General features: G+C 39.4%; 1 protein-coding gene and 1 long non-coding RNA gene across 3 annotated transcripts in view; both read right to left on the bottom strand.

The window, feature by feature from the left end:
• Positions 1-9: 9 nt before the first annotated feature.
• On the bottom strand, positions 10-9,227 carry samd10a (sterile alpha motif domain containing 10a). 2 transcript variants are annotated; one of them, XM_067592980.1, is made up of 5 exons: positions 7,718-9,227; positions 5,732-5,913; positions 678-846; positions 427-573; positions 10-340 (listed from the first exon to the last, which is right to left on the bottom strand). In XM_067592980.1, the coding sequence occupies exons 1-5, from the start codon at positions 7,728-7,730 to the stop codon at positions 318-320; spliced, it is 534 nt and encodes a 177-aa protein (XP_067449081.1). In that variant the 5' UTR covers positions 7,731-9,227; the 3' UTR covers positions 10-317. The 2 variants fall into 2 exon arrangements, with proteins under 2 accessions (XP_067449081.1, XP_067449082.1); XM_067592981.1 differs by having other exon boundaries at positions 11-340; positions 433-573; positions 7,718-9,223.
• Positions 9,228-12,233: 3,006 nt separating this feature from the next.
• LOC137184882 (uncharacterized) overlaps positions 12,234-14,817 on the bottom strand; it is a 33,038-nt gene continuing 30,454 nt past the window's right edge. The window contains exon 4 of the long non-coding RNA XR_010928724.1: positions 12,234-14,739. This is a non-coding gene — a long non-coding RNA (uncharacterized lncRNA). The remainder of the gene's footprint in view (positions 14,740-14,817) is intronic.

Below are 14,817 nucleotides of genomic sequence, written 5' to 3'. Positions count from 1 at the left end.
TTTTTTTTGATATTTTTATTTATTTGTCTTTTTTACATTAAAAAAAAGAGAGATAGAAAGAGGCAGAGACTCTACGAGAGGAATAGTTATGATAATAAATCACAGAATAGAGTGATAAATTGACAAAACAGATTGTCATAATGCTTTTTCATCACAGTTCATAGTCAGTCTGTTTATGGTGCAGATGAAAAGCTGCGATCTTCCACGCAACAACACAATCCTAGAGATTGCTCCGTTCCAACAGATCTGATTCACATTTGAGTTTTTTGATCATATATACAACGAATTCCTTTCATCCACATCCTCCAGCAACCTGGTTACGATATCCTTCCAAAGGAACCTGTGAGAAAACAGAAAGATTAATACTTTAAATGTTTTAAAGGCAAGGTTTGAGACTGAAGTGGTGAAAAACCAAAGCTCACACACTCTCACCTCTACTGAGCAGCTGCAGGTTGCGTCCTTCCTCCTGAACCTGCAGCTGCAGCACCTGTTGCAGCAGCTCCTGCCGAAGTGTCTCTTGCACGAGTCCCATCCTCTCCAGTTTCTCCCCGTTCAAACGCAGCAACGCCCGGCCTGGAAGTTAAAAGCAAAGAGCTAAAAAAGGTCAATTTGGGTTATAATTTTTTTTTAAATCCATCTTCCATTAAAATGAGTACTGATTATCTTTGCAGTGTGACCTGTGATAGCGTGATGGGAGAACGCCTCTACGTAGGTTAGATAGTTGTGTGGACAGTGTTTCTTCAGCCATTTACAAACATCTTGTTGTGACCAGAGCACGACGGGGCGGATCAGGCTGGGCTGTGTCGGGCTGGTGTGATATATCCCGTAACTGTCGCTGGAATGATACTGCAGACAAACAGACAGACAAACAAAGATAAATACAGAGATGATGGTTATGTATTAAAGGAAGAGAAATATTTTGGGAAATACACCTATTTACTCTTTTGCAGAGCATTAAATGAGAAGATCAAAACCACTCTCATGTCTGTGGGATAAATATGAAGCTGGAGGCAGAAGACAGTTAGCCTAGCTTAGCACAAACACTGGAAATGGGGGGAAACAGCTAGCCTAGCTCTGCCTGAAGGTAAGAAAATCTGCCTACCAGCATCTCTAAAGCTCATGAATTAACTTTTTATGTCTCATTTGTTTAATCTAATTTGTTCGAGTGTTAGTTGTAGTTTTATATGCATGACTATTTCTTAGCCAGGTGCGGTGTTAATAAGTTAAACAACAGCTGGCAGTAGCTTGTTGGGTCATCACGGTTGACTAAGACCAAATGTACTATATAAAAGTAGTTTGGCAAAACATTATGTCCACTTGTTACACTTTATAGTAACATTTTAATAAGTCTGAACACCAACATGTTCACACATGGGACGTATTGATTCAAATTAGCAACATTTATGTGGAGTACTGAGCTCGACCTACCTCAGGCATATCTCTCATGAACTGACAAAGTTACACAGCTACCAGCAGCATTTAACTCCTGAGAAATCTTGACAGATGATGCTTTTTTATCTTGTGCGCACAAGATAGTTATTGTAACGTCAAACTTTTTCCTTTAAAGCTGCTTCCTGTCCTGTTTGACGCCCCGTTTGATGTTTCTGACGTGTGTTTATGGATGTTTTCAGATCCACAAACACACGTGGCTTTTCCGTGTGATCTCTGAACAGCTGCTTAGTCAAAAATCTGTTATAAAAATTGTATGTTGAACACTTTGTATCAAACACAGACAAACAGGCTGAGGTAAAGACACACACACACACACATACATACATACACACATACATAGGCCTAAACATGAGGAACTGACAAGATCAGCCCTCTTATCATAACAGGTTTCTAACTCATTAAAGCATACAGATCCTGATAATATGTGCTTGCAGATCAAACGCTTCATGTAGATGTGAATTTCTAAGTTGTCTGGAGGATCAGTGAACACGCAGCAGCTCCTGCAACAGCAACAGAACAGACAGACAGAGGGGCATGTAGGCCAGTGTGATCATGAAATCCAGCTCTTTAATCTTATAGATGTACTGGATGTAAAACTGTGGAGGACTAATCAAATTGGGCCTTTGATCATTCAATCAGTTTTAAAAAATTCAGCAAGTTCAGCATTTCTCCAACTCAGATTTTTTTTCTGGTGCAGGAAAGAGTTGCTTGAAGTAAACGTCGTCAGTGGGACAAAGTTTATGCTGGTCTCCTCAATGTGTCAGAATATAGTGATGACTTTATCTGCTAAAGATAAAGCTCTGCTCTATCTATTAAATATCTTTATCACTTTATCTTTATCACCTTCCTTCTTTGGAAATTACATCCTTATGTGGCTCAAAGTTATGGCTGGATTAGGATAGGATTATTTTCATTATTGATCAATATGTCAATCTTTTTTTTTTTACCATTAATCAGTTAATCATTTAGTCTACAAAATATTAGAAAGTTGTGAAAATGTCTGTCACTCCCTCAGTCCAAATAGTCTGAGATGATGTTTGTGTCCAACAAAACATTTGAAACAGTCCAAAAAAGATATTCAGTTTAAAATGATAAAAAACAGAGAAAAACAGCAAATGCTCACATTGGACAGGTTGAAACCAGTTAACTTTTGCTCGACAAATTACTTTTAATTGACTCATCAATGTATTCTTACAAGTTGAGTCATTTTGCTATCTGACAAAGACTCAATCAGAGTAACAACCTGCTGGTTCCAAGTTGAATAAAGTGTTTTTCTGCCTCCTGACTGGCCTCCAGTCCACCGCGGTTCTTCAACTTTGCTAAAAACTTTTTGTTTTTATCTTTACACTTCCTGCTCTTCATGTTGAGGAGCAGCACTTGTTTTCCGTTCCTTTGATTTGACTTGTTCCTTTTAACTTGGCACAGCAATATCATATTCTTTTAATCTTATTCTCTTCTTTCTTTTTATCTTATTCGTTTGTTTTTTTTTTCTTTTAGTGTTTCTCACTTCACACCCTCGACTCATTCGACATTTAGTATTACAGCGTGACTCATAGGTGCCCCTTAAAATTCTGCACTGTTGCCATTAATGGGTCAAATATGTGAATATCTTGACAGCTGACAGCTTCTTTATGGCTGCATGGACTCTGAATTATGACACAAAGGATTGCTACCTCCTGTTATGTGTATTATGACATTTAAAATCATAGTAATGTTGCTGACAAATCTGATATGGAGTGAACGTTTTCCTCAATTCATCAAAGTGAATTGTTTTATGAATGTGTCAAACAGACAGTGTTCAGAATACAGTAATGTCCCAAAATCCAACATGTTGCCATTTCTACCAGGGCTGCAATTAACGATTAGTTTCATGATCGATAAATTTCCTGATTATATTGTTGGTCATTTAACCGTTGGGTCTAGAAAATGTCATAAATAGTGAAAAATGTCCATCAAAAGTTCCTAAAGCCCAAAGTAAGACATGGAAGTTGCTTGTTTTGTCAAACCAACAGTCCAAAGCTCCAAAAATCAATTTACTATCAAAAAGGAGAAAGAAAAGCAACAAATCCTCACTATTTAGAGGCTGGAATGAAGGAATGTTTGGCATTTTTTCCTATTGAAATTGTCAACAGCCAATTATTCTTCTGGCGATTGATTAATAATTTCAGCTCTAATATCTCCTGATGATTTGTTTCGTTTCGACAAACTCACTTTTACTTGTTACCAACCAACAATCACTGAATATATTGTGTTGCTCTTCATCTACTGTGGTGCAACACAAACATGCGGGTGGTTACTGTAGGTGACAGTTGGAGACTATAATGAGTGTTTACTGTTTTTCTGCTGTCCTCAGGATCACTCACAAACAGCATGAACAGTACAGTTTGCCTGTGAGGAGACTGTGGAGAGTGGATAAGAGGGCAGAATATAGAGAAAGACTAAATGAACCTAATTGTAGCAGGAATGTTGAACTGTGGACGAGGTGAAAATAGAAGTACTGTACACAGTGCAGCCCATCTTCCAAACACACGACAGATTAAATTCATGTTCCTCAAGAAAAAAATAAAGCGACAACTACATTATGTGCATCCAAGAGGATTGAAGCAAACAAACAACGCATTGTATACAACTCTGTTATCAGCCCAGCCCAGTTCTATGTTTGCAGCTTTAGCCTCAGCTCATAACCGCCTTTTAAAGAGCCTTTATGGGGTGAAGACAAAGGCATGGGCTCTCTGACTTGTAACCAAGGGCTTTAAATGAGGCCAGTTTACACAAATAGCACAAATGGATTGTGTCTATCGACGCTGACTGTGCGAGCAGACAATGCTGTATCAGATAACAGAACAAATATCAACGAAAAAATTAAATTTAAACTGGAACAGAGTAGCTCGTGGAAGTAGATCTGACAATGCGTCTCATAAAGAGAGCTATAAAAAAGGCTTTACATAATGTTTTATTACTCTGCAGCAGCAACCACAGACTGCATCATTCGGTATCAAACTAAATGCTGCTTCTTCCTGCTCTTAGTCAACACACACAGTGCTGCAGCATAGCGCGAGTGTTGGAGGACCTGTGCTATTTAAAGCCAAGCTAAAAGGCTGTTAGAGCCCACCAACCCGCCGGGGAGAGAGCAACTTCCATTCTCTGCTAACAAAGTGCCCATTTGCAACAATGGATGGTGACCGGCTGCATTTGCTAGACTATGAATCTTTTCTTTAAGACGTTTCTGTACAGAAATCTGAGAGACGAGTTGCTGAACACCAGAGAGGATCACTGGTGTTCACTCTCATGTTTGATGAGTCAACAAGGAAAAGTACCTAAGTAAGCATTAGATTTATTTTGTGTCTGCATAACTTACAGGTAGAAATGCAGCGAGAGTGATTCCTTGATGACATAAATCTTACATGACAAGGAAGGCTGAAAATGTACAACACTAGAAACTGCATCAGTGTGCTGCAAGATCACTGTATGATTGTATTGCTGTTGTTTAGTATATAGCTATGAAGACCTCTTATTCCATATAATGCAATCACTTCTGTTGAGTTTCATTTAAGTATTAGCGGGCAATTTGTATTAACGGAACAAAGGATGTAAACAAAAATAATCCATTTAGCTGCTTCTTCCTCTATTTAAGAAATATCACTATTACATTTTGTCAAGAATCAGCTTACTTAAAGCTTAAGGCTGATGATTTTCTTTTTTTAAAACAAATCCCATGAAAAGACTAAAGCCACAATAAGTTGATCCTACCAACAAGTACTGCCAAAATCTCTTAAAACACATCAGTGAGCCAAACTGTTGCACTGGGTGACATGTTCCCTTATTACCATGAAAACAAACTGTAGTTAATTGCGACTCAATCACACATCACACACACACATACCTGCTGCTGTACTCACTAGAGGACCAAATAAAAAGCTGAAAATAGTCCCTAACAAACGCACTATTTACTCCTGATTGAGTAAAGTTTGCTAAAACTACACTAGGGGCTGGTTTAGTCTTTTGATACCATTACATTCAAAATTTAACTATATTTGTTGACTGTTTTTAAAGATTGACAGTGTAGGGAAGTTGGAAGAAAGATGGACTAACGCATTGATGGCTTTGGTCTGTTGATGGGATTTAAAAAAAAATAATAAAAAAACAAACCCTTGCCTTGTCCTTTAGTTAAACAGCATTAGATCTAGGAGACAAGAAAAACCCAGAGGGTATCACACCACATCAGTCCATGAACCAGGTGTGCTGCTTGACATGTTTAGGTTATGTAGGTGTTCAGTACCTGGAGGGCCTCTGTGCCCGGCTGCTGCAGCAGCTTCACTGTTCTGCCTCCCGCCGTCTTCTGTCCCCGCCCGTCATGCCAGGTTAGGTTCCCACCTGTCCGTCGACTCAGCTGGTGCTTGAAGTCTTCAGGCAGAGCTCTGTACTCCACAGCTGGCCTGCAGAAACTGAAACTGGATGCCGCTGGAGATATAAAAGCAGGAAGTATAATAATTAGACAGCTGGATCTGACTATTACCGCTGACAACGTAAAAAACAGCATGAGACGTGTTCTGTAAAGAGCTCAGCGTGACTTGAAAACAAAAGCCAGGGTTCAACCCACCTGGACACCTCGTCATTCAGCGATGATCTCATTATAAATTTCTTGCTCGTACCTGCTCGGTTTAAAACAGAGCAGGCGTGTGGCAACTTTCAAAGTTATCTGAGTCTGTACAAGCTCCTGGGTAAAGTTCCGGAAACCGGTGTTCAGGTACCACTGTTAATTTGTGCTGAGCTTGTAGGTGAATGTCAAAGCTGTTAGACGAGCCACTTTCTCATCATTACGGGGAGGCCTGCAGGCAGACATCCAAGCCTACTCAACAGCAGGTGGCTTCCCAACATCCAGTGATTAAAGAAAGTGTGGAACTACAGTAAACACGCCGTTACAGGCACAGATCCTGGCAGAAAGCCACGGGTCATTACTGATTCATGTGCCAGATTGGAAGGATTTTCTCCTCGTGTTTGAAGCTATGTGTGCAGCTGTGTTTGTGCCTAACGTGCATTTTCAATAACTTAAATTGACTAAGAGAATTTGAAAAGAGGATACGGTGAGCGAGACTGTCAAGGGGGGGGGGGGGACCAGGGTTTGAGTAGATGAAAGAGTGTCTTTTGGTTTTCTAGCTTTGTGCCGCTCCTTTCTGTCATTCAACATCTCCCACTGAAAGCGGAGCAAAACCGAGTCCTGCAATCAACAAGGCGAACCAGCAGCATCAGATTATTATGAATAAAACTCTGTAGGAGTTTTTTTTCCAATGATTTTTGTTTCTTTGAGCTGTAACTGTAGCTCTAAAACTATGTACGTATGAAACCTCCTTCACAGGGTGATTACTCCCCCAGGCTGCTGCTGTAAACATAAATATGCCCCTTCCCCGGATTAAATACGGATAATTAAAACCACTTGTCAGACTGAGTCATTTTCTTCCTTTAGTTTTGCCCTTCTAACATGTGAGGAGAAAGTCCTCATTAACTCTCAGCACCGGATAGGAAAATTCTTTCTTATTAAACATGCTGTGAAGAGTCTGCCTGCAGTACTTTTGGCATTTTGGTCATATCTCAAGTATGAATTAAATCTCCTATTTGCAGGATTTGAAAAGTTGCACAAAAAGCAGCATATGGACTACACCAATTTTCACCTGCAGTGTCCATTTTTTACTGAGACTCAGAATAAGATGAAACATACTGAAATCTAATACAAATTCTACATATGAGGGCTTTAAAGGGTCCGATGCAGTAATTACCGTCAGCTGCCAAAAACTGACCACAACAGTCACACCATGTTACTGGTGATGCTGGTCCCTTCTGGTGCGCTGTCCGTTTCAGCACCCCCAGTCATTGTCCATCAGCAGACCACCCTGCGTCCTCGCCTTGTTTCTTAAAGTCACCATCATGTCCTTAAAGCTAAATGTCACACAGTTACCTTTCAGAGCTGTGTGGTTGGGCTTATTGTTCTTATTTCCTTTGTTTTTTTGTTAGATTTTCTATAGTAGGCGGTGTTTTTAGCGGCTATTTTAATGTTCTGACCTCATAGAAGTACTTTATCAGACGGAAATAATAGTACAGGTGTCGTTTTGTTACTAGATACGAGGATTTACATAACTGGAAAACCGGTCTTGCAACTAATTGGTAAAAACAACAAACTAATACGTGACGTAAATGGAACTTTCAACTGGGAATATTTTAAACATTATTGGTTTCTGTATCGAAATGTAACCCGCAACAAACTGCCTACCGTCCACAGCCATGGTGTTTCTGCGCCGTAGTGGATTTAGTGAAAGTCTCCCATCGTCTCCGGTGACCGACACACAGGCTGCGAGTCCTGAGTCCTGCGCCCACCTCTCCTCTCTCCTCTCCTCTCCTCTCCGCGCTGTGTTTGCTGACAAAAGTTTCAGTGAGGTCGAACAGGGGGAATGACGCTCCACATCCTCTACAGTCCTACTGGTCCGACTGGGAAATGCCTTAAAACCAGCTCACGTCGTCCTCGGTGTCATTAGCTGCTGGTGTCTGTGGGCTGAAGTTGTTGAAGACAGACAGGAATGTCCCCCGGCGGGTTGGCTGACTGGTTCCGCTGGCTCTGACATTATGCATGCGTGTGCGCGCGTGTGTGTCTCCGCGTATTTGTGCGTCGTTTTATCTGTGTCGTGAGAATCAGACGCGCGGCTTTTTCTCAAGAGCCTGCATGAGCGCAGGAAGCTCAAAGTGCAGCCCCGGGCCCTGTAATTAACGCAGCCAGTGGAGACTCTGAAAAAAAAAAAACCGCCGGATGAAAAGGCTTCTCATCACTGCAGCATCCACCATAAGGAATTCCCTTTGCCTTTTCTTAAAGAAAGGGAGCTCTGTGCGCGCCTGTGGGCAGTGGGCCCTCTCTGTGATGGACCCTCTGTGTGGAGTTTGTCCAGAGGAGCTGCGGGACATGAGAGCAGATATCAGAGAGCACTGATCCTGCTCTCTCACCTGCCCACAGAGTCACTTTATTGATCACATTTGGTCTCACAGTAATGGAAAGTTATAATTACGTACATATGACCTCGAAATTTATGAGCATAAAAGCACCAACATGAATAGAAACCACCTATAATCATTCAGAAAAGCAAAACAATTTTCTTTTTTTTTTAACCTTTCAAATTCAAACCATATGAGGCATCAACATCTATTTATCGCATCCAAAAAGACCCCAAAAAAAACCTCAAAAAGGAGGGCAAACTAGATTTTGTTTATCCACTGCTACAAAACTTACTAGAGCTTTGGGGGATAGCTGAGGGATTGCCCCTAAAGGGTCTGGACTAAAATGAATTTTGTGGTTCTCATCTGTATATTTATAAATATTTCATACTTTTAGATCAGGCTGCTCTGATTTTCTTAAAACACTTTGGTTGAAATCTACAAAACAACAAACAAAACCTTCTCAAAAAATCTGACACTGCAGCTGTTGTGTTATCAAACTGGAACAAGCAGGAGAAAATTTGAGATTTTTTTCTCCTCCTGTAGGGACTAAAACATGATTGTCCTGAGACAGATTTTGGCGTGGGTCTATAGTGGTGAAAGTGTAATGATGAAAGGAGATTAGAGAGATCAAGGACAGGTAGCACATAAAACCCAAAATATTAAACAGGGCTTTGTATGATTAGTGAATGTGTGCAGGTGCTCTGTTGTGCACTGATGGATAAACACAGATGTATGTCACAGGGATTCTGTTCACTTTATGAGTTTAATAACCTTGAAAGGTTCTGTGTGACACCAAAATATAAAAATAATATTTTCTTGGCAGAAATAGCTAAAGACACTCACTGCTTTTAACTACTACATGTTTGATTATGTCAAACAATGCAACACATTTGTCTTCTTCTGGGTTAAAATCATTGATTGTATGTACATTTTTATCTATAAACAGTCTATGGTTAAAATGCAGATCACAGCCACACGTTATACCGCCACCTAGTGTAGTCTTGACTGATGTGCATGCAGTGAAAATGTATAAGCTTTGTTATGGCGGAGCTGTTGTATCAGATTGCACAGGTGCTCCTAATAAAGTGCTCAGTGAGTGTGCTTTATAATAAATGTAGTGGAGTAAAAGGTACAACATTTCCCTCTGAAATGTAGTGGGTTACAAGTATAAAGTTGCATTAAATAAAAATAAGTTTTAGTTAAGTTTGTACCTACATTTGTGCTTAAGTAAATGTACTTATATACATTCCACCACTGTCAATTCTGTCTGTTGAATATGAAGCTGGAGCGAGGAGACAGCTAGCTTAACTTAGCATAAAACAAATGGAAACAAGGGGAAACACACACTATACCTTGTTTGTTTAATCTGTAGATAATATGAAGTGTAAAAATTTTAAATACAAGGTTAAATAAGGAAGACAGTGCTAGGCTAGCTGCTTGCCCCTGCTTCCAGTCTTTATGCTAAGCTAAGCTAACCATCTCCTGGCAGACGGATATGAGAGTGGTAACGATCTTTTCATCCAACTCTGCAAGCAAATTAAAGCGATTTAAAGAATTTACAAACATGTTGAACTATTCCTTCAAGGCATTTTAAGACTGAAATCTTGAATATCAAAAATGAAAACTGAGCTGTTTTAAGTCAAATAGATTTAAATAGAGGATGTTGTATTGCTGTACAGATTGTAAAGCACCCTGAGGCAAATGTGTGATTTGTGATATTTGGCTATACAAATAAAACTGACTTAACATGATCCTGGTGGGTGGAGGAGCCCCTTCTGGCTCTCTGCATCATTCCTAGCTCCACCAGTTTGTGATGAAGGGTGTGTCACTCTGGGTGCCTTTAATGTCCTGGTTTCACACTGTTTCTGGGTTTTTTATATAATCAAAAGATACCAAGAGTGTATGTAAGGATGTAAACAACTCCCTGCTGTTTTTTTTACATTGCAATATGTGATTGATGTTTATTTGAAATGCCTCCACACTAGATAAAAACATCTGCCAGATTTTCTCCTACATCCTCCCACGATCAGCCGGATTTTTCAAAACAGTGGTCACAGAAATGCATTGTAGTTTCTTCCAGTTACACCACTAACTGCACATGGGATAATAAACCCAGCTGACTAGTTTGAGTTTAATTGCCAGTGTGTGGGCATGCGTAGTTTCTGCAGATGTTTCTGCGGAAAAAAAAGAGAGTGCAGCAGCATTGGGGCTCCTCTTAAACTTTAAGCATGGGGGCACATTTGGCCTGGTTAGAGCGCTAAAAGATGAAAGGGACCACTTGAATTAATAGTTTCCACAGGAGAGAACATCAAAGAACCTCAAATATTAAGAGTATACATTTGAGGTTTAAACTTGAGCAGCCTTTGTTTTAATGTTTAACTAAGGAATTCTTGTTCATTAATTGTTTTTATCGTCATTCCAGAGTGATCAAGAAAGTCCTGCCCAGTCTATTATTTTTAGACCAAACATTAAACATATCGTGCAGAGAAGTTAATAGAAAAGTCAGAACATTTGGCAGAGAAAAGGAAAACTGTGGTATCAGTGTCAGGCCTTAACATCTAAACCAGTAGTTAACACAAGGGGGCAGTAAGATTCTGTCAACAATCAGATACTATACGCTGGTTTTGAGGAATATGTGACACTGTTTTTTAATATCTAGTTCACACTAACTATTGTGGAAAGTCCCATGTTGTCCATCAACATGGGACTTTCCACAATAGTTAATCTCAAAGCAAAAATGCACAAAGTACTCAAATATAATACATACACATAATATACTGTGGGCATCAAAAGCAACTCAAGTTTGGCACTCAAAGAATAACGTAATAGCCATTTTGTCTTTTAAGTATCTATTTTTTTTTTTTTTTTAACATAAACCAATATTCAGGTTCAAAACAAGAATGGTACTTCTTCACTTTACAGTTTGTACTAAAGTCTATATTTGCGGGAAATGCTGCAATATGCTACAAAATGCTTTATTTTTTCCCCCCCATTTTGCATAAAAAAATAAATATCTACAAAAACTAGAAGAAATGTGTCTATGCTTATGGCCATATCAACTTTTACATAGTACTGAATGTGATTTTTTTTACACCTTCCCATTCCCTTGAATGGAAGTTTGTCCAAACGTTTGACTGGTGCTGTAAATATTTGGATTTCAATCCGGCATCACAGTATAATACTGAGTTACTTTGTCATTCAGTTTTGTTGCTTTAGGTTTGAACATAAGTTCAACAAATGTAAAAAAACAAATTATAAAAGCAATTGTTATTAAACTAAACAATTGTAAAAGACTATTAGAGCTGCGACGATTAGCTGATCGACAGAAAATTAATCGTGAACTATTTTGATAATTAATTGTTTTGAGAGACAAAAATGCCAAATTTCTCTGGTTCCAGCATCTTCAATGTAAATATTTTCTGGTTCTTTAGTCTTCTATGTTAGTAAACTGAATGTCTTTGTGTTCGAGGGTCCATTCCAGAAAGTAGGTTCAACAAACTCAGAGTTAAACCCTGAACTCTGAGTTGATGAACCCAAAGATGGGAAACTCCCAGTTCTCAGTTCCAGATCAGCTGATCAGAGTCAGTTCGATCAACTCTGATTATGTTCACTTTGAGTTAAGCGCGTGTGTGATGAATGAAAACAGCCATCATCAATAGAGCTCCAATACTATGATTCACCATGGCAACAGGTAAATAAAAGGCAGAGCCTCCATTTTAATCCAGCAGATGTAGAGATATTAATGCATGTGTATGCGGACAGTGCACATTTATCTTTAAAGGAAGAGCCTGAGTCAGAGGGGGGAAAAGTGTCAATAAAACTACGTTTTATTCAGTGTTGTCCATTAAGTCATCATTTACCAGACTTATATTTCCTTAAATGGATGATAAAGTGGAATCTGACTGTATATCAGGCTGTAGCAAAATCACATTTGAAATACATTTGTTCAGCTTTAATCTTATGGGGACAAAACACAAGAGGCAGCAACTGAAGATGAAAAATATAGTTAAAGATTTAAAAAATATATAGATCAAAGACATAGAGACATGACTGTAAGCCCACAGTCTGATCCAGTAATAATGTGTTTGGTGATGTAGACTTGAAAAAGTGTTGAAGTTAAAATACAGCAGATTTATTTGTATCTTGGCTCAAAAGCATTCAGTGATGCTGCTTGATCCTGCTCATAATCTCCAATATTATAGAAATTATGTTCCATCAGTGTGACCAATCACATCATGAGTGATAGAGATAATTATTCATTGATCCTACACAGCAAGGTGTACGACTTGCTCAATGATGCCAACTGTCTGGGCAAACAGCAAATCGACAGCCTGATCCACAGTAACCTGGCAGACATAGTAGTAGTAGGTTGCATCTGGGGCTTTGGGACATTTTATAGACCAAACAACTAATCGATTAATCGAAAAAATAATCAACAGTTTAAACGATAATAAAAATAATCGTTAGTTGCAGCCCTACAGACTATAATACACACAAACAGAGAAAATCATGCAGGAATATGGAACAAAACAGAATGCAGGAAGGATTAAGGCAGAAAAATGGAAATCTATGAAAGCCAAATTTGAGCAAAATGGTTTCTGTAGAGCAGACTATTGTTATGGAGAGTGTGTGTGTGAATATGTGTGTGCACATGTGGGGCTGTCCAGATGTGTACACACTGCCATGAGCCTGGCAACAGCAAACACACTGATCCTCTTGGCTAATGTGTGAAGTGTGCCGTGACCTTAGGCTCCCCATGTGGCCACCAAATTACGTTTGTTCAGGGCAACATTTGTCTTAGTAAATGACTAAATTCTTACAATGATAACACCTCAGAATTAATTCATTTTTTCAAGCATCAAAAGATAATACATGCATCCCAAACTACATTAAACTGAAACAGAACAAGCTTACATAAAGAGGTAAAAAAAAAAAAAGCACATATGGGGACACTGGCACAGGAAACAAGGTTCAGGTTTGTGAAGTGTTGAGACCAATTACTCCTGTTTGTTCTTTTACATGGCTGTGAACATACAAGAGCGGATATAGGCTGCTCTAAAACAAACAAACAGTGCAGCAAATTAAACCAGACTAAAAAGCAGTTTCTCAACCTGCACCTCCAATATTTTCCTCCTAAAATCTCCCACAGTTACTCTGATGAATAAAAGCCACATTAACTGCTTTTTTTTTAATGTTCACACGTGAACCTTTATGATAAGCTGACCTAATGGACAGATTTGGGTGATTATAAATTAGAAAACTATACTATACTATATAGATACTGTTTGGATTATGCTCTGTGGCAAACCCAACTCATCTGTTCTTACATGTAAGTTAAAACAAATGCAAAAATTGATATGCAAATATCACTTGAACCAACTCTGATGGGAAAGCTCTGCCAAAGCCACACAGTCCAGTAACACACTGACTTTGTTGAAAACACAAGACACACATTACATGATTTACAGGCCTGCTCAGAATGTGGGCAGCTGGTGTTAAAACTAAATAGACACAGAGAAATAGGGAAGGGATAAACAAAAATGTAACTCCCCATAGTCCACAGACCTTCATAGACTCATTCGTGGTGTTCTCATTTGTGTGAGTGTTTAAGGTCTGGTGTGTAGGATTTAGTGGCATCTAGCGGTGAGGTTGCAGATCACAACAAACTGAATACCCCTCTCCTCTCCCTTCCCTTCCAAGTGTGTAGGAGAGCCTACGGTGGCCACGAAACTTGCGAAAAACGCGAAAGGCCCTCTCTAGAGCCAGTGTTTGGCTTGTCCGTTCTGGGCTACTGTAGAAACATGGCAGTGCAACATGTCAGGATCCATGGAAGAGGACTTATGTAGATATAAAGGGCTCATTCTAAGCTAATGAAAGCACAAAGATTCTTATTTTCAGGTGATTATACACTAATTTAAAACATACTTATGAATATCATATTCCATTTCTGCTGAGTCTGTTCTGCTAGATGCCACTAAATTCTACACACTGCAGCTTTAAATCAATGTGTATGCTACACAGAGACAGATAGCAGTGTTAAAAGTTTCTGAATCTGTGGATTCTCTACTTTTTTCATAAGCATGCAGGCAAATGAGGCCTCACCCTGTTCATAAAGTGGCATTGTTGAGAAGTCCATGAACAGCTCGAGCCTGACGTAAGCGTTATGACGTGCAGGTGAGTGGAAGTTAAAACAGCTGTAACTGTGTGATGCCATTCAAGGAAAACTCTGGGTGGAGCCGCCACCGACCTGCAGAATAAAGCTGCACTTGTTTCACAGGACCAGAAAGCCGAGCCTGGATGCTGTGCGCTCTGCAACATGTTTCATATAATACAATGAGAGCTTGTTTACAAACCAAGGGGTAAAAGCGCTCATGGAGAATATGTAAC

This window comes from Thunnus thynnus, chromosome 6 (assembly GCF_963924715.1).
Source record: "Thunnus thynnus chromosome 6, fThuThy2.1, whole genome shotgun sequence".
NCBI classification, from domain to species: Eukaryota; Metazoa; Chordata; class Actinopteri; order Scombriformes; family Scombridae; genus Thunnus; species Thunnus thynnus.
This window is presented reverse-complemented; position numbering and strand designations above follow the sequence as displayed.

What these genes read in the sequence shown, in the direction of transcription:
- samd10a (XM_067592980.1), bottom strand. An exon ending in CGGGCACAGAGGCCCTCCAG is followed by an intron (nt 847 to 5,731) that starts GTACTGAACACC and finishes GTTTGTCTGCAG; the next exon opens with TATCATTCCAGCGACAGTTA. An exon ending in GCTGCTCAGTAGAGGTGAGA is followed by an intron (nt 341 to 426) that starts GTGTGTGAGCTT and finishes GTTTTCTCACAG; the next exon opens with GTTCCTTTGGAAGGATATCG.